Here is a 20,227-nt window from a genome sequence, read left to right as displayed (position 1 = left end):
TGGAGCTCAGCTACAGTGATCTTTGGGTTCCCGATAGCTCAGTCCGGCCAGACAGTCTGTTCTGAGAAGGGTTCTGGTCATCCCAAACTTCTTCCATTTAAGGATTATGGAGGACACTGTGGTCTTAAGAACCTTATACATAGCAGAGATGTTTTTGTATTCTTGGCCAGATCTGTGCCTTGTTACAATTCAGGCAGTTCCTTGAGGTCCACATGGCAAGGGTGAGGAGTGAGCACCACCTCATCCTTGCCATGTGGACCTCAAGGGATAAACCATCAATCCTGCTCAATTGTCATCTTTCCTGGTGGGGTCACCCAATAAGACAGTGGAAGGGTTAGTCATTTTTAGAATATGTACTTTTTCTTTTCCTTGTGTGAAGCAGATACACATCTGATCAGTATGACAGAACATCTTCATCACTTCTTTGTCTGAACCACTAAAGCTTTCAACATGGGTTTTTTCTTTAAAACGGGCCTTTGTTTGAAGGTCTCACGACACTGAGGACAGCTGTGGATTCCTCACTGATCCTCTCCATCCCAGTGAGCTTTAAAGGAATTTTCCAGATCAATGTTTTTCTCTCCCTTATAATTTTTACATAAAATAACTTTAACTCTTCTGTAATTTTGTAGAAACTTGATTATTTTAAAGTGCTCACCAAAAATTCCTACAATAATTTGCAAGATCTTGATGTCACTCCAGGCCTTTAAGCAAACAGCTGAATATACCGTTGGAGAGTCCTTCATCAGATGAGGAACAAACAAAGAAAGAAACAATGAAGATGTGATGAAGGATGAAACAGTTGGATGGTGCTTTCTGGCCTGAATATGAGATAATGAACGTACAGGAAAACATGTCCAACTGGGAGGAAGTTGAATGGTTACTATAAGACTTGAGTGAGTTCCTGCACAAACCCATCCATCAGACACTTTACTAAGTTGCAATGTTGACATTGTTACTGTTGGTGCAAAAACCCTTCACAACCTGACCTTGGAAAAAGGAGAGAAGAATGGGTGATCAGTTTAGTCAGATTTCTCCAAACAGAGGTCATCCAAAGGGTCATCCACAGGTAAAGTAATACTAAAACATTAGTGAACTTAAGGTCATTACTTATTCAGGCTGGCCTGAGTGACACAATTGTTCTTCTGTGTCTCCTAACATGCTGCTTAATGATAATAATACATTTTTTAAAATCAAGGTGTCAAATACGTGGATCACAATGGAAATGATTAACTAAAGTTAGGTAATACCAATCAGATAATGCCGAGCTGTAAAACAGTTTATAGCAATAAAACAGGAGTATTAATTAGGACCACTCTAACCGGGGTAAACACATATCAGGGTTCAGCTGTGGAGTCATTTGGTTGTTTCTAAGTGGGCGAGCTGTTGTTTTATTTACTTCAATTTTACATAGTAATTGCTATTGCATTCATCTTATTCCAGTGTTTAAAGGCTTTTAAACAACTGTTGCCACCACGTGATATTTCCAACTCAAAGGGACATAAAGACTTTTGCTGAGACTCAAACTGAAGTTATCTACAACTTTCTCAGATGGATCCTGACTTGTTTTTAATTGGAACTCAAAAATTCCAATTTCCAAGTAATTGAATTGGATCATTAGAAAATAAGTAAATCTTCATCTATCATAAATTTACTTGATCATTTATGACCTGTTTGTGGTTTTTATGTACGACTCAGGACAGAGGATCCTAACTTTTTAGCTTCTGACCCACAAAATTACAACACAGATTATCAACCTTAGTTGCTGCTGACTGAAATATGTAGATATTGCCTAGAAATCTAGACAGAAAGTAGCCAAAGCAAAATGATTTTGCTCTTCGTGTCGGTCTAGCCCTGCTCCATAGGAGCCTCAGCAATTGGTTTTGTGGGAAGAATGATCTGACGGAGCAGAACAACTAAGATGGCATTGGCTTGTTTGAAACAGCTTTGGCATCAACTTCAGACTTTTTAGACTTGGACTTATCTTTGAGTCAAGAGCAGATAGAGGTATTTATGTTTTTTATTTAGAAAAGGATGTATTTGTGTCTCCATCAACAGTGGGTGGGAGACTGCCCCGTTGACTGACATCCATAGCGGTGAGTATGCCAGGTTGTTTGTTGTCCAAAAGCACGTGGAGACAGTTTTAAAGACAGCCGAAGATTCTGCCCTGTGACTATCTATCTATCTATCTATGGGTCGTAGCCAGACTATATATTCACATATTTAGGATGACTTGCTAGGCTAAAAAAGTTTTTAAAAAGGGGGGCCTAATAAAACAAATAACCTCTAATCATTTTATGCTACTTATATCCATTTGTGGCTGTTATTTTTAGTTTTTGTAGAAATTATAGTGAAAATTTCATTTATATTCCAGAGATCATCTGAAGACCGTGATTCACCAGTTCTTTAAGGAAGCACTGATGCAAGCAAATAATTATTGTAGCATTTTTTAATGTCAATGCTATTGTTGCTGGGAAAGCTGATTTAACACTGGTGATCAATGATATAACTTCCTGTGGCAAAGTGTTTTCAACCTGATCCTGGTTTAAACATGACAGATTTTGCGTTTCCATACAGTGAAAATGATGAAGCCAACTTAAAGAGAGGGTCAATAACTCATATGACTTCAATCACCCTAAATATTGTTATTGTTCCCCCATGACTTATAACTCATGAATTTGCAACCCATGATCAGAACTAAACAAGCCATTTGGACAAAAGATTAAATGTCTTCAAGCAACAGGAAAAAAAGTCCACTTACCTTTTTAGACTTTTTATTCTTAGGATTGTCAGCATTTCCTGGATGGATGAAAATCTATACCACCATAAGATGTTCAAATGGAAACCTGTAATACCATCCATCCATCCATCCACCCACCCATCCATCCATCCATCCATCCATCCATCCATCCATCCATCCACCCATCCATATGCTTTCCACTAAGACTTTTAGAGTTTCAAAGCTGAACTGACAAATGAAACTAATCAAAACATGATGTTCCACATAAATTTGTTTCCAGTTTGTTTCCTGTCCAACCCACTTCATCTACACACATTTGTTTTCAACTTCACTTTGCCTTTAAACCTCTTTGTAGTCGTGGTTTGCTGTAAAACACAAAACATGGAGGTTTTAAGACAATGGGTTACGCATAAACAGTGACTATATTACATCCCTTTTTGGCCACTTATCTGGGGTCGGGTCGCGGGGGCATTAGCCTAAGTAGAGGTCCAGACTTCCATCTCCCCAGCCACTTGGACCAGCTCCTCCAGGAGAATCCTAAGGTGTTCCCTGACCAGCAGTGAGACATAGTCTCTCCAGCATGTCCTAGGTCTTCCTTTAGGCCTTCTCCCAGTTGGACGAGCCCGGAAAACCTCACCAGGGAGGCATCCAGGAGGCATCCTAACTAGACGCCTGAACCACCTCAACTGGCTCTTCTCGATGTGGAGGAGCAGCGGGTCTACTCCGAGCCCCTCCCAGATGACCGATCTTCTCACCCTATCTCTAAGGGAGAGCCAGCCACCCTGCGGAGAAAACTCATTTAATTTTAACTCAATTAATGAGTGACCATATGACATTTACATAACCTTTCCACTGTCATAGTGGGTGATGAGTTTAAAACATTCATAATATTTGATGCTAAAACAAAAGAGCCCTCCTCTGAAAGCAGTTGTCTTCACAGTTTGACCAATTGTCATTTTAACCAGCACTAATGCAACACTATTGTGTTTATGCCACATCTCTGGGTTGGTAGGTTTTATCTTTTAGGGACATAGTTGAACATGTTGTAAAGCTTTGCATTTATCTCCAGGTGACCCATGAATGCACTAGTCTACAGATTATCACTGATAGAGCTCTGTTCAGCACCTCACCCTTATTTACCCATAATTAGGACAATCATTGCAGTCCCTCTGCCTGGTAATAAAGTCTCCTCCCTCACAAACTGCAGCTACAGAATCCTGCCTGATCATCCTCAAGAGGGTGTGACAATTAATTATTGTTCTATATACTAAATGATCATTTTTACTCTCCGAATAGAAACCATGGCCAGCAAAGGTTCAAGTCATTATGAAGACCATTATGAAGTCTTTCTCTCCAACAAGGACAAGAATGAATGTACAGGATTCCTGCCCTTTCTACGACCCAGACAGAAACGTTCTGATGGCCTTTAGGGAGAAGCGGAGGACTCCAAACGATTCCAGCTCAGAGGCGCTTGTTATGAAGACAGGAGAGTTAATCAAAGATGAAACCCCAAAAATTTTAAATGTCGTCGTCGTCTTCCTCCGCTGATCCGGGTCCGGGTCGCGGGGGCAGCATCCCAACTAGGGAGCTCCAGACCGTCCTCTCCCCGGCCACCTCCACCAGCTCCTCCGGCAGGACCCCAAGGCGTTCCCGGACCAGACTGGAGATGTAACCTCTCCAACATGTCCTGGGTCGACCCGGGGGCCTCCTGCCAGCAGGACATGCCCGAAACACCTCCCCAGGGAGGCGTCCAGGAGGCTTCCTGGCCAGATGCCCAAACCACCTCAACTGACTCCTTTCGACCCGGAGGAGCAGCAGGCTACTCCGAGTCCCTCCCGAATGTCCAAGCTCCTCACCCTATGTCTAAGGCTTAGCCCGGCCACCCTACGAAGGAAACTCATTTCGGCCGCTTGTATCCGCGATCTTGTTCTTTCGGTCATTACCCAAAGCTCTTGGCCATAGGTGAGGATTGGGACGTAGATCGACCGGTAAATCGAGAGCCTGGCTTTCTGGCTCAGCTCCCTCTTCACCATGACAGATCGGCTCAGCGTCCGCATCACTGCAGACGCTGAACCAATCCGCCTGTCGATCTCCCGATCCCTCCTACCCTCACTCGTGAACAAGACCCCGAGATACTTAAACTCCTCCACTTGAGGTAGGACCTCTCTCCCGACCCGGAGTTGGCAAGCCACCCTTTTCCAGTCGAGAACATTGTCTCAGATTTGGAGGTGCTGATCCTCATCCCAGCCGCTTCACACTCGGCCACGACCCTACCCAGCAAGAACTGAAGATCAGAGCTGGATGAAGCTAGGAGGATCACATCATCTGCAAAAAGCAGAGACGAGATTCTCCTGCTACCAAACTCGACACACTCCACACCACGGCTGCACCTAGAAATTCTGTCCATTAAGGTAATGAACAGAACCGGTAACAAAGGGCAGCCCTGGCGGAGTCCAACCCTCACCGGGAACAGGTCCGACTTACTACCGGCTATGCGGACCAAACTCACGCTCCTCTGGTAAAGGGACTGAATGGCCCTTAACAGAAAGCCACCCACCCCATACTCCTGGAGCGTCCCCCACAGGGTGCCCCTGGGGACACGGTCATAAGCCTTCTCCAAATCCACATAACACAGGTGGATTGGTTGGGCAAACTCCCATGCCCCCTCCGTCACCCTTGCAAGGGTATAGAGCTGGTCCACAGTTCCACGGCCAGGACGAAAACCACATTGCTCCTCCTCTATCTGAGATTCAACTATCGATCGGACCCTCCTCTCCAGTACAATGGAGTAGACCTTTCCAGGGAGGCAGAGGAGTGTGATCCCCCTGTAGTTAGAACACACCCTCAGGTCACCCTTCTTAAAGATGGGGACCACCACCCCAGTCTGCCACTCCACAGAAACTGCCCCCGATGACCACGCAATGTTGCAGAGATGTGTTAACCATGACAGCCCTACAACATCCATAGCCTTGAGACACCCAGGATGAATCTCATCCGCCCCCAGGGCTCCGCCGCTGTGTAGTTGTTTGACTACCTCAGCAACTTCTGCCCCTGAGATTGGACAGTCCATCCCCAGGTCTCCCGGCTCTGGTTCCTCCTCGGAATGCGCGTAGGTGGGATTGAGGAGCTCTTCAAAGTATTCCTTCCACCGTTCGACTATAGCCCCAGTTGACGTCAGCAGCTCCCCATTCCCACTGTAAACAGGTTGAGCGTGTTGCTGCCTCCCTCTCCTGAGGCGCCGGACAGTTTGCCAGAACCTCTTTGGAGCCGATCGATAGTCTTTCTCCATGCCCTGACCAAACTCCTCCCACGCCCGAGATTTTGCCTCAGCAACTGCCACTGCTGCAGCCCGCTTGGCTATCCAGTACCTGTCTGCTGCCTCCGGAGACCCACAGACCAGCCATGCCCTGTAGGCTTGCTTCTTCAGCCTGACGGCTTCCCGAACGTCTGGTGTCCACCAGCGGGTACGGGGGTTGCCACCACGACTGGCACCGGCCACCTTACGACCACAGCTAGCAACATCTGCCTCAACAATCGCAGAGTGGAACAAGGCCCACTCGGAGTCGATGTCCCCCACTGCTCTCGGGACGCGGTCAAAGCTCTGCCGGAGGTGGGAGTTGAAGACCGTCCTGACAGGTTCTTCTGCCAGGCGTTCCCAGCAGACCCTCACTATGCGTTTGGGTCTGCCAGGTCTATGCGGCATCTTCCCCTGCCATCTGATCCAACTCACCACCAGGTGGTGATCAGTTGACAGCTCCGCTCCTCTCTTCACTTGGGTGTCCAAAACATACGGCCGCAGGTCAGATGATATGTCTACAAAGTCTATCATCGACCTGCGACCTAGGCTGCCCTGGTACCAAGTGTACCGATGGGCATCCTTATGTTCGAACATGGTGTTCGTTATGGCCAAACTGCGGCTTGCACAGAAGTCCAATAACAAAACACCACTCGAGTTCAGATCAGGTGGGCCGTTCCTCCCAATCACACCCCTCCAGGTCATGCTGTCATTGCCCACGTGAGCATTGAAGTCCCTCAGCAGGACAATGGAGTCCCCTGATGGAGCACTATCTAGCACTCACCCCAGGGACTCCAAAAGGGTGGGTACTCTGAACTGATATTTGGCCCATAAGCACAAACAACAGTCAGGACCCGTTCCCCGACCCGAAGGTGCAGGGAAGGTACCCTCTCGTCCCCCGGGGTAAACACCAACACACAGGCAGAGAGTCTTGGGGCTAACAAAAAGCCAACCCCAGCCCTCCGCCTCTCACCCGGAGCAAAGGAGAGTGTCCAACCCCTCTCAAGGACTTGGGTTCCAGAGCCAATGCTATGTGTCGAGGTGAGTCCGACTATATCTAGCCGGTACCGCTCAACCTCTCCCACAAGCTCCTGCTCCTTCCCTGCCAGCAAGGTGACGTCCCATGTCCCAAAAACCAGTTTCCTTGTCTGGCGATCGGACCGCCAAGGCTCCTGCCTCGGTCTGCCACCCGATCCACACTGCACCGGACCCTTCATGTGGTGGGTCCACAGTTGGATGAGCCCATGTATCCGGTTCGGGCTGGGCCCAGCCAGGCCCCATGGGTGAAAGCCCAGCCACCAGGCGCTCGCTCACGGGCCCCAACCCCAGGCCTAGCTCCAGGGTGGGACCCCAGTAACCCTCCGGGCTCATTGATTTTATATCCATGAAATATCCTCTGAACGTTCTTTGTCTCACCCTTCACCTAAGACCATTTTGTCATGGGAGACCAGGGGCACAATAAGGTGACGGTTCAAGGAGGAGAATCTAAAATGTGAAGGTAATTATGTGAAGTTAATGTTTTATTTCAAATTATTTGTGAAGAATAGAATAAATATATGTCTGATGTTCACTCTGATACGTTTATATTTCAGTGGTCTGAGTCCAGAAATGTGGTGGAGAAGGTACGCCTTGATGGGTATCGTCCGATGAATCCTTGTCCGGTTTCTGAAAAGTCAACAAAAACACTTTTCTTCTTTTTTGTCTGCATCGAAGGCACGGTTTCTGAATAGTGGCAGAGGTTTTGGGGCATTAACAAGGTCAGACTCTGCTACATCACCACCAAGGATGGAGGCGAAACCTGGAGCGAAGTCACAGATCTGACAAACTGCCTGAAATGAAAACATGGGCTGTTTATGCTGTTGGGCCAGGGCATGGCCTTCAGACAGAGCGTGGTTGATTGTGCCAGCCTATGCTTATGGTTCCTGCTCCCCCTCGTGCTTTTGTATAACCTGTTTCTGTGTTGTCTCACGTGCGCTCTGCCTTTATAGCAATGATAAGGGCATTACTTGGCAATTTGGCAGTATGCTTGAAGAAAAATCAGTCGAGTGTGAAATGGCAGAGATTTCTGGTGAGTACATCTACTGCAACACTCGCAATGAAGGGGGTTATTGAGTGGAAGCAGTCAGTGACAGTGACAGTGACAGGGAGGATTTCATCATCCTTCCATCTGCTGGTAAACTTGTTGAAACTGGATATGGATGTAAGGGGAGTGTTGTCTCCTTTCCTGCTCAACCTGAGGGGGCTGGTCCAGCTCAGGGTGAGTGGCTGCTTTACTCCCATCCAACCAGCAAGTCGTGTATCTGAACAAATCTCCAAAGGATACAAATGCATGGAGCAACCCCTGGATCCTTAACCCTGGGCCCAGTGGGTACTCAGACCTGGCTTATATTGACAATGGCTGGTTTGTGTGTGTAATGGAGTGAGGAGAAAAGTCGGACATAGAGCAGATAGCCTGCAATGTCTTTTGCTACAACCAAGTCAGTAAAGGCATTAGAAAGTAAATATCCAATGCTTTAAGATAAACATTTCTTAATTGATGTAGAAAATTGACTGTGACTTTGCTCTGATTTGTGGGGTAAGGCTCTGGTTTGGGCACACTATTAGTTTTTACTATGAATAAATCCTCCAGGACAGGTAACTAAACTCATTTCTGTACCACTTTTACTCAGATGGCATGCTGCTGTGCTGCTCTTTCAAAGATTTTGAGTTCTTCTGTCTGAATGAGTCGAGTTCCAACCAGAATTTATCAAGTGTTAAAAAAAAAACTCTCTTTTATATAAAACAATCTGACAAGACTGAAGCTCTGAACATTGCCCCAGAGGGCATAGGTCTTCTGATCAAGTAAAAATCTGGTCATTATTATTTTTTAAACAAGTCAAACTTATGAAGAACAGTGCTTCTCATGCCTGTGTTGAAGAACGATCTCCTACCCACACACCAATATCTAAAGTGACAGCAGGGTATTCAGTTCTGGGCCTGGAGGGCCGGTGTTCAGCCCATTTTAGTTTTAACTCAACACACCTGATTTAAATAATTAACAGGCTTCTGCAGAGCCTGATGAGCTGCTGCACAGGTGATTCAACCACTGAATCAAGTGTGTTGGAGCAGAGAAACCATTAAAACATGCAGGATACTGGGCCTCCAGGAATGGAATTGAACAGCCCTGCTATACAGAAATATCTAGTTGTAACTCTTATAAAGAGTTTAGATTATACTATTGGGTGTGCTATTTGGATTTTAAAATTGGTAATTTATTTTTTACAAATTTAACCTTTTTAACGTCACAACCTCAGCACAAAGTTGTGGGGATGTACATGATTTTACTTTCTTCTTGTACAACATTTCAAATGTTTATAACATGTCTCTGCACTGGTGATGTTAACATAATTCATTTAAAATCCCAATTTTAGCTTTCTGATCTAGAGCGGGAGGGGATCCTGTTTTCTTCTTGTGCACCTTCTCTGTTTTTTACTGTACTTTTAGTTCCTGTTAAAATATTTCTATTTAATTTATTTTTTAATTCCCTGCATAATTGTACTTGTCTGTTTTTAGTAATTTTTAATTGTAATGAAGTTTGTCACATTTTAGCTTAAATACACTCAAACAAGAGCTTAAAAATATGTCTGTGTCTCTTCCTCTGTGGCCAATGCTCTTGCTGCATTGTGGTTACCGTTTAGCTGTTTTCTGTTCGGTAAATATTTCCCACATCTGTAATGTGCAACAACTCAGGTTTTCCAGATGGACAAAAATCAAGCAGACACGTTTTCTGTAGAGAAATATACCTCAGGTTTATTAACCTCATAGATCTCCTCAAATGCCTTACAGGAAATATAAAACAGTATTTACAGACTTTCACTTACATCATCCATGCTTGGAGTCAAAATTCTTCCATCTAAACGGCTTCCAGGAAAAAAAAAAGCCAAACATGTTCATCTATGTCTGAATTATTGTTAAATACTCTAAAGAAAAATAGATTCAAGGCCTGAAGTCAGAGGATTTCTTTCATCTTATTTTAGGTCCTTGACTTAAGAAACACAAACCCTGTCTGCTTTCTCCTTGTGCAAAGAAACTGCAACCTATTTACATTTTATATACAGATAATAATTTAACTACCTTCCCCTGTTTCTTCTGCTTTGCTCCTCTTGAGTTCATCTTCAAACACTTCCAATAACCCATCAGAGGTTGACTCAGTGTGGAAAACTCGTGTTTCACTAGAAAATATTTAACCTTCATAGAAGTCTAATCATCACTCCGTTGCAGGACTAAAACCAACAGGCAGAAGTTGCTGATAAGCTCGGATCGGAACAATAAACGTCTCTAAGCCAAAGCCAGAGGAATTTCAATACTTCACACAGTGGGAGAGGAGTTGAGATTAGGGCTAGGAGTAAACGGGATCAGGCAGCACGAGAGGGGGAAATATAGGAGAGGACATCTAAGTGACTTTGTCCCTTTTAAAAATCGTAATCTTTAACTGAGGTCAGTTTTGTGCTATTTTATTGCAATGCCTTCAGACAAGTAAACTAAAAGTTCATCTCGTTATAAATAGATCTGTCATTTCTAGATGTCCATTAGCATAAATATACAGAGTATTTACAGTCGTGTAGCACAAACACAAATCAGGAACCTGAACATGGATTCTGTGGACAAATGAACCCATTAAGTGCTGCAGGTCACAGCTGGAAGCCCGTTTCACATATTCTTACTCACAAATAAATAAATAAATAAAATGTGTACAAATGTAAATGCATCTTCACTAGGAACATCTCCACATTCACACAACCAGTGATTCCTCTATAAACCAGTGCTTCCAGTTGCTACATGAAACCTATAAACCAACAGGCAGGTCTGAATATATATAAAAAAAACATAAGGCTAATATTTCACACCCAGGTTTTCAGCTTCAAGTCAGGAGATTGCTGAAGTCTGTTCTTTCCCGTTGCCAGATTTAACATTCGGGAAGTTCCTGGAGGAACAAAAAGCACTCGTTGTCCCCCTCATGCCAGTTATTCCTATCGGACTACAGCTTTAGCTTGTGGCAATGAAAACAGAAATAGTTTCAGCACACGTTTGACGTAACGAGGAAAAAGAGGAGTGTAATAGTACACAATACTTACTCTGAAACTGCAATCTGGGCCTGAACTGCATTTCTATTCTGGAAAAAGTTGTAAAACCTCATCTCTGGTTTGGATTGCTTTCAACCAGAATGTCTGAATTCTTGGAATTACAGAAACGTGGTTCCTGCCTTATTGCACAAGAGACTTGTTTTGACTCGTTTGATCTGCAGCATGTATACGACTATGTCAGAGGATTGAGTTTATCTGCTGGAACATCTTCATGCAGGTTTGGTCTGTTGGGTCAAATCGTTTAACCACAAAATGACCTGATAATGGATGATACATATTTTTAAATCACCGCGAGGGGAATTTAATTATTTTACTAAATAAATTTTCACACAGAAGGCTGACCGGTTCCCATTTCAATTTCATAACAACAGAGGAAGACTGCAGCTCTGACTGAGCACGTCCTGATGAACATCAGACCAGTAAAATCTGACGAGTTTAACTCATGCGCCAGGAAAGTGTTTACCACCTGCTGCCAAAGTGAATGTTTAGAGAAGCCAGCAAACCCCCTCCCTGAAATCAAACCTTTACCTCTACAGCTGACTAACTTCACCACGGCTAATCGACATCCGCAAACTGGAAAATGAATGAAATTAGACTGTTTTACAGATCTAGAGCTAAAGCACAGTAGCGGAGCGATTTACGATACGTTTAGAGCTACCAGATCATTCATCTCCAGATTTGACTCAAACTGCCGTAGCATCACTTCTCATTACACAATCATCTTAATATAAGGGGAAAATAAAACCGTTGTTTTAATAATACAGTTAGCAAAACTTGAGTGGCATTAACAGTTATAAGTAGTTTCCTGTACAGTTACACTCCTCAGTTAAGATTTTTAAAGTACACATAATATCATATAATCTGTCTTTGAGTATGCGTCACCTGTACTCCAGCACATGTTTAAATGCTGGGATTTGTTTTAACCCAGCATAATAAAAAAATAAATTCTGTCAGAATAACCACAGTGAATCTAGAACCGTTTGTGTGCTGAAGCAGGATTTGTATTCCAGAACTTTGGATTCAATCCCACAAAACGTCTAATTCCTTTGGACTAATCACTTTGATATTTTTTTTTATGAAACCTGCACGTCTCAAGTGTTTTTTCACATCAGTGCTAGCTTATACAGTGGTACCTTTTCAAATAAATATCTCTGAGCATTTTCAACAAAAATAACTTCATCTTTACAGTTAAACAGTTTCATACATGTAGAAAAAACAATTATGACATAACCTGAAATGTCTCGAAACATTAGCGAGGGCTCAAAAAATGTTCTTCATGGGGAATAGTGAACTTGTTCAAAATAATTTCCTTTAAAAAGCCCCAGAGTCAAAGCATGTGTCTGGAATCATTTAAATGCAACATGAACCCATGTTGGAGATGAAAACAGAGAATCTGGCAACAGTACGGATGAACGGTAAACAGATGATGACAGATTTACACACTTTGAATAAACTGCACCATGAAAACCTGCCGGACATTTTCACTAATGTCACTAGTGTTGCAATTTATTTGTTTGGACACAAGCAGAAATATTTAAGTAACCAGTTCAGCATCATTTCAACTGAAAACGGGTGCGTTTTTTACTATTTAGTCTCCAACACCTGCAGCAAAGTGAGATCTGACTCGTGGCTTTGCCCCCCCACCCCATGTTTGTATTATCAGGCCAAACGTTCAGGGGAATTTTTCCCTGCATTTTCAAATAATTCCAAAAAGATTACGATTCTCAGTACTGTTAACCAGATTCAATGTTAGTAGCTTGTGTTCCCTCCGTTTGGCTTGAACCTGGCTTTGTCTCAAGACGGGCCTGGGCACAACAAAACAATCCCACTGGACCAAGTCTGTTTGCCATCATCCGACAAAACCGGTCCAACCAATGTTCCAGTCGGTCTTGACCCAAATTTGTTGCCGTAGTGCTGATACATTACACAGCAGACAGAACAGATTTGATCTTGTACCTCCTCAGTGCAAACATGAGAATAAAATCCCAAATAACTTTCAAACCAACGTTTTATAATGAACATACATGAAAAGTTCAGATTTAGAAAGAGAGCAGAGTTATTTATTCATTATAAATAAATAACTCTGCCGAGCGGATGAATAATAATGAAAATACGAAACAAACAGCAGCTTATAAACAACCGTCATAGACTAAAGACATCCAGCTGCCAACTTGTTTTAAACAGCTGTTTTGTTTGTGCGCTTCAGCAGAACAGAGCATCACAGCTGTGTTCCTAACAGCAAACTGCGTCAAATAGTAGAATCATGAAAAAGGAACATTTAATCAACTTCCTGGTTAACCCTGAATGTTTCGGATCCAAATGCAGCAAACACAACATTCAGCTGTAAACACCTCTCTTGTACTTAGTCTTTGTGTTGATAATTAAACAAGCTTCAACCAAAGCTAACTCAGTGGAAATAATTTTTTTTTTAAATGACCCGGTGTAATTTAACACACCGCTGCACCAGAACAGGCCGGGGACCCGGTCTGGTCCTCTGCAGCTCTCTGGATGCTGCATGACTTTAAGAAGGAACTGAAGCTGCCGTAAACGTTTCACAGTGAGGGAAACTCAGAAGAAATGCTCGGTGTTTGGAAGACGTACAACAAACGGCTTGTTCGTCAGCTCAAAATAGAAAAAAATAACTTTAAATAAAAAATAAAACTAACATGCATAAATTATTACTTTACACAGACTAAATATTTACATGTCTCTCTTAAAAATAAAATAAAACATATTGCCTTCAGGAGGTAAGCCAGAACTGTCAGATTCCTGCTGAAACAGTTTTACATGGTAACTCCTCTGATACAGATACGCTTTTATAGCTTATTCTTGTATTGCGGGCTGCAGCTTTCAGGGAACCACTGCTAGGAAGGAGACTCAAGCAAACTCTGGAAATGGATTTAAAAAAAAATCTCAAGTAATAAACTGAAATCTGAAAACATTTATATGTACAGCTGGATTTAAATATGCCATCAATTTTGTGCTTGATCAATTTTAAAAATAGATTTTCCTTAGTTTTAAAATGTAAAACTCAAAGATTTGCTTTCATTTTAAAGTAAAATGTTAACAAGGTGGCAAAATAACACTGCAGACAGCTATCTTGAGCTTTTACCGTCATGCTCCCATTTAGTACAGGATTTCTTTTGAATGTCTGGTTTTGGCCTAGATGAAGAGTGCACCAGTATGACTGAAGGAAAACCAGTCTGGGTCTGCTTTTCAATACAATTACACTGCATACTTTGATCTGCTACTGTTGGGGCAAAAATGCCTTGGCAGCTGAGTTTTAGAAGTTTTATCAACATTATCTGCAATTATTCACAACACTGGCATCCGACAAGAATGCATGCTCAGCCCCATACTGTAAACATACCTCACAAAGTAAAGGTACAGGGACCAGTAGATGGACTGACCTGTAGAAACAAGTCTGCTGACATGCAGGAGGGTAGGAATGACAGTTTAAAGAATTAAAGAAAAGAGCCTCCTACCTTGTTATTGTTTGAACTTGTTTGACTGATCTGATTAAAAACAGGACCCCTGGTTGAATTTTCTGACATAACAAGAGACGTGATTAAAAAGCCAGTGGTTCCCTGAAGTGTCTGCAGCTGAATGACCTCACATAGGTGAACAGTAGTGGTGCATCATGCTGCTGAGTCCTAGCCTAGTGAACTAGACCAAATTCTTGCTTTGCAAAGTTTGGTCTAGGCATGCTCCATTGGAACCTCCGCAGCTCCTACCAGGACTCTGGCTAGCCAATCACAGCTCTCTAGAGGGGTTTCAAACACATAAAGAGTTGTGATTGGTCCATAATGGTGGGCCAATCATAGTGCTCTATCTGCTTAGTGAACAAATCACAGAGCTTTATCCGTTTTGTGGGCCAATCAGGGCCCTCTATATGCCTGGTGGGTGGGATGATGCAACAGAGTGAAACAAGAGTACGTCACATTCATTGTCCAGTAGCATGCGGAGATCATTTGAAAGACAACGGTAGAACCCGCCCCACAACCGAGAGCCGTCAATGGAGCATGGCCAGACTACATTTATTTAGTCTGGCTTGCCAGGCTAGCTGAGTCCTTCTCTTACAGTGAATCTGGTCCCTTTGCTGGTAGTTAAACTGATATTTGTTCTCGACTCAGAAACCTCAGTTTTACAGAATCTAATCTAGTCCAACAGGCAACAAGCGATGAACCCAAAACCCTGTAAATAAAAGCATCCTGGTTAACTTTGGAAAGTTTAAAATCTTTGGGTGAAAAAGAAACATCAAAATAGTGACAAACTGAAAACATGTAAGTGAACAACAAGCTGTGCCACAAGATGTCGTTTGACTTGCGACGATTTCTAAAAATAAATAAATAAATAAACCAGATGGTTTTGGCTAAATGGAGTGATGGGAGGTAAATGGAATCTTGTGTTGCTCAAAACCTGGAAAATCTGGAAGTTTAAAATGCATAAATCAGTTTCATTATTATTCTATGGTATGTTTAGGTCTGATGAGTGAGAATGAATACTTTCTATTCTGGGGGAAAAGTAGCTGTTTTCATGTTTAGTCTGCATGTTAAACTCAGAACGACTGATCGTTTTCAAAAATAAGAAATAAAAATGATCTATTTTTTGGTGAACCTGCCCTTTAAACATTATTCTCTCAGGACTGCGTTTTCTCTTGGGACGACCTAAAATGGATCTACAGGAATATTTACTCTCTGCTCCAGGTCAGTGGTACATGTGATCCCAGGGAGAAGGCAGGAGAAGAGGAGCAACCTGCTGCACTGATGGCTCTCTTTCTGTGGTCTGGGCAATCACTTCTAATGGAAGTTTATATTAATGTTGTTAAAATAACTTTTTGGCTTAGTTGTTTCTTTTTGTCTAAATGTTATACTCCCAAATTTTGAGCAGCAACACTTTTGATTCCATTCACCTTCACTCTTCCTCTCACCTGTGCAGGTAAAACTAACTCCAGTGGGTTGACTATGTACTTAAGAAGACACATCCTTGACCATCTACATGCTCACTAGTGTTTCCTGTTGCTGTTTGGTCTTTAGTCAGTGCTGGGAGAGGAACAGGCAGGGAGGATGATGGAGGATCTCTGAAGTCTGGGAGATGTTCCCAGATGTTCCATTCCCAGGAAGGCTTGGGACACAAGAATCAGACATATTGCCTGAGTGACTAGGTTGTGGTTCTAGTGGGGATTAGATGGTGCTCTCAGTGTGTGCGTGACTGACAGAGTGGACATGTGGAAGGGGTTGGGCGTGGATGGACCGACGGGGGCCCACGCAGTTCTGCTGCTGCTCCTGCTCACTGAGCAGAGTGGTGGTCTCCTCGTGACCGTTCTCTGGACTGTCAGAGGGAGGGGACGGCTGGGACTTGGAGGACAGAGAGGTCATCACCGGTGGGTTTATGGGGCAGGGCACCATGCTCACAGAGGAGGGAGATGTTTGGGAGAGAGAGGAGTGACTGTTGGGAGGGGCGATGGGTTGGGGTAGAGGTTGACTCGGCCTGCGGCTGGAGATGGAGGAACTGATGAAGAAGGTGGCACGGCTGCCCTGGGGGGTCGACTGAGTGTTGGGTGATGTGTGTTTTACAGGAGGCGTGGCCAGCAGAGGTGGGGTGTGTGTCCCTGGTGGTGTCACAGGAGGCAAAGACACAGATATGTCCAGGTGAGCATGGCTGCCTTCAGGAGACTGAGGCGTGCTATCCAGCCGAGACGCCAGGACAGCGTTTTGGTAATGAGCTCTCGTGACCTAAAGAGGACAAACGAATGGTAAACAAGAGACTATAAGTGTCCAGAAGGTTTTAGTTCTTCTGTCAGTGAGTCCCAACATCTATCCTGTCATGAGAAGTATCTAAATTTGCTGACAGGCGGCCCAAGGGCCAGAACTGGCCCTTTAGTCATTTTGGACCGGCTCATTGCCCACATACCTCTTAGTAAATTCTTTGTTTGATAGCTACGACTTAACTGTAAGCGTGACAGTTTACAACATCTTGTGACATTTTAAGGCATGCAGCTCCATCCCTTATGCTGCTGATGGAAAGTTTACAACAGCAGCTTTTTGGAAAAAAACAGTTGCATCCAAAAAAAAGGAGACAAAAGGTTGACAGCAAAAACAGAAAACTGTACAGATACAAAATGCAGAGAAAACCCATGTTCCTTGTCTGTCATGTGATTTGCTCAGAAGATAGAGAATACAATGTGTGGAGGCATTTTAAGACGACTCACGCCAAATTTGATAATGAATATGCACCAGACTCAGGAGTGTGACACAGGAAAGCTACAACATCTCTCTGAACTGCACGCATACTGACTAAAAAGAAAAGACAGTGTCGTAAAACAAAAGATGGAGTACACGGAAATGAGCAGCCCACTGGGAAAAGTCTCAGGACAATTTGGCCAAACAGAAATTTTAATTGAATACCCCTGATCTAAATGATAAATGGCCTGCACTTGTATAGCACCTTTCTGAGTCAGAGGACTCCAAAGCGCTTTGCACTACAGTTTTCATTCAGCCACTCACACACACACACTCACACCCTGATGGTGATGAGCTAAAATGTGGCCACAGCTGCCCTGGGGCACACGGACAGTGGCAAATCTAGTGTAGTAACCTGAGGAGTGTCTGAATGCAATGGGCATTAGTGGTAGTGGTTCACATAAGTAAAGACTAGGATAGTCTTATTGTCGTATAAAACACCTGGTTTCACAGACGGCTGTGGACTATAAAGGTAGCCAAGGTTCAACAGCAGCAAATTCATGCAGAATCTCCCATAAAGGTGAGACAAAACCAAAAATTACCTTCAGCCATTGAATCACAAAGCAGTGATGTTACACTTAAGAATCTTGTTGGCCTCTTTTTGTTGTTGTATAGGTCAACAAAAAATTAAAATGTTCTATAGGTCTCTAAGATAGATGCTTTAGCTTAAATGTGCATGAAGTAAGAATGACATCCAGAGGTCAAATTGGGATCCTGCAGTCCAAAACAAAAGTCTGCTCAGAGCTACCAGCTACATCTCAACAAACATCTGAACAAAGATGAGTCATACACAGTAAGTTGATAAGTAAAGAAATACATTTCACTGTAATATTGACTTGTTGGGAGCCTGAGATATTTCTAGAGCTGACAATTTTTTCACTTTCACTGTTAGCATTATTAGCTCAACTTTAGCCTCTAGCATTTTTAATCCAATATTAGAGTAAAACAAAGGGATGCCATAACTCCTGGGCCACTCTAACAGTTATTCCAAAACGCTGCCAATTTTTGCAGGCCGGTGTCGAATCACAAACGTTGGTGCAGACTTGGCAACCCTGTGGACTCACATATGATTGGCTTTGGAACCAGGAAGTATGGAGGCAGGACAGTGGCGAACAAATGCCCAAATGCGTCTTTGGACATTCTGACAGGAGAAAAACTGACAACGCCCCAGCACACTTATGTCCTGCTGATATCTTGTCTTTTGGGTGTACTAGGCATTTTCTACTGGTTGTGTATGGTTTTGTTGGTGTGTTTATGTTGTGTCTTTTCATTTCTGTTAAGGGCCATTCAGTCCCTTTACCAGAGGAGCATGAGTTTGGTCCGCATAGCCGGTAGTAAGTCGGACCTGTTCCCGGTGAGGGTTGGACTCCGCCAGGGCTGCCCTTTGTCACCGGTTCTGTTCATTACACTTATTGGCAGAATTTCTAGGCGCAGCCGTGGTGTGGAATGTGTCGAGTTTGGTGGCAGGAGAATCTCGTCTCTGCTTTTTGCGGATGATGTGGTCCTCCAAGTTTCATCCAGCTCTGACCTACAGCTCTTGCTGGGTAGGTTCACGGCCGAGTGTGAAGCGGCTGGGATGAGGATCAGCACCTCCAAATCTGAGACCATGGCTCTCGACCGGAAAAGGGTGGCTTGCCAACTCCGGGTCGGGAGAGCATAGGTGGAGATCCCAGGGAGGACGGGGGGGACGCGTCCCCCCACACAAAGTTTATGTTTATGTTTATGTATTTAGCAGACGCTTTTGTCCAAAGCGACTTACAAGTGATAATCGGCATTTTGCCCTTGAGGCTAACAACAATAGTAACAACAACAAATTGACATCAGTCATGGAGAGGAGGGAACAAGGAGTGGACAGTAGAGAGGAGGGACGGGTGCAGACAAGGTGCTAGTTAAGAAGATGCTCTCTGAAGAGCAGGGTCTTCAGGCGTTTCTTGAAAATAGAAAAGGAAGCCGCAGTTCTGGTAGTGTTAGGAAGGTCATTCCACATTTGTGGAACGATGCATGAGAAAAGTCTGGATTGTCCTGAGCGTGGTGTAGGCACTGCTAGCCGACAATCCTGTGATGACCGGAGTGGCCGGGCCGAGACGTAAGCCTTTGCAAGAGGATTCAGGTAGATGGGAGCCGTACCGTCTCGGACAACGTTGTCCCCCCCACAAAAGTTATTGTAAACACATAAATGCTATCAGTAAACCTGTATTGTCTTCTAAAACCACAACGTAAAATTTAGTCTGCAAATACAAAACAATGTGTTTTTAATTGTTGAGAAATTATACCCCCCCCCCCCAATTCCTCAAGTTGGTACGGTCGGTCCACACACGCTGTTTCCAACGGGCGGGTCTGCCGGCTCTGCCCCGCTCACAGCTTCACAGCAGCCTGCAGGCTCACAGGAGGCGGGAATCAAAAAGCCAGCGGTTTCCAGCAGTAAGTCAATTATCACACGCTTGTTCTACAAGTCTTGTTCTGTCTATGACAGACCACCACCACCACAGTAAAAAAAAAAGTTGTCACTTCATGTTCTCTGGTCATTGCAGGATTACTCCGCTATTATTATTCCATTCACTAAGGTGATCAAAAGTTCCTTTTTCCGGACACGTACGCTTTCACGGTCTGCCCCGGAACCTGCAGAGCATTTATAGATTGATGACAATGTCCGCGTTTCATCCTATTTAGCAGATGAATATGGTAGAATCAAAACTATCTGGTCCGATGTATGGATACCACAGCGTTTAACCGCTCTTATCACGTCTTCCCCAGGCTTTGCAGTTGTTTACAATATGTGCAGGTGCAGGTGCACCGTGCAGCTTAGGGATGAGCTGGTTGCAGCAAATGT

General features: G+C 43.8%; 1 protein-coding gene and 1 pseudogene across 3 annotated transcripts in view; one reads left to right on the top strand and one right to left on the bottom strand.

Moving 5' to 3' along the window:
- Positions 1-3,090: 3,090 nt before the first annotated feature.
- Positions 3,091-20,227, bottom strand: part of LOC107395816 (metal transporter CNNM4) — a 51,178-nt gene continuing 34,041 nt past the window's right edge. For 2 of the 3 annotated variants that reach the window (XM_054744094.2, XM_070552213.1), the window contains one exon: positions 16,185-16,890. In XM_054744094.2, the coding sequence (XP_054600069.2) occupies positions 16,339-16,890 (552 nt within the window). In that variant the 3' untranslated portion in view covers positions 16,185-16,338. Of the gene's footprint in view, positions 3,520-16,184; positions 16,891-20,227 lie in introns of those variants that run through there. The other variant, XM_070552214.1, reaches the window with a different exon arrangement.
- Positions 4,032-8,739, top strand: LOC107395850 (sialidase-3-like; annotated as a pseudogene).

Source organism: Nothobranchius furzeri, chromosome 6 (assembly GCF_043380555.1).
Source record: "Nothobranchius furzeri strain GRZ-AD chromosome 6, NfurGRZ-RIMD1, whole genome shotgun sequence".
NCBI lineage: Eukaryota > Metazoa > Chordata > Actinopteri > Cyprinodontiformes > Nothobranchiidae > Nothobranchius > Nothobranchius furzeri.
Note: the sequence above shows the minus strand (reverse complement) of the source record. Positions and strands in the feature narration are given on the sequence as shown.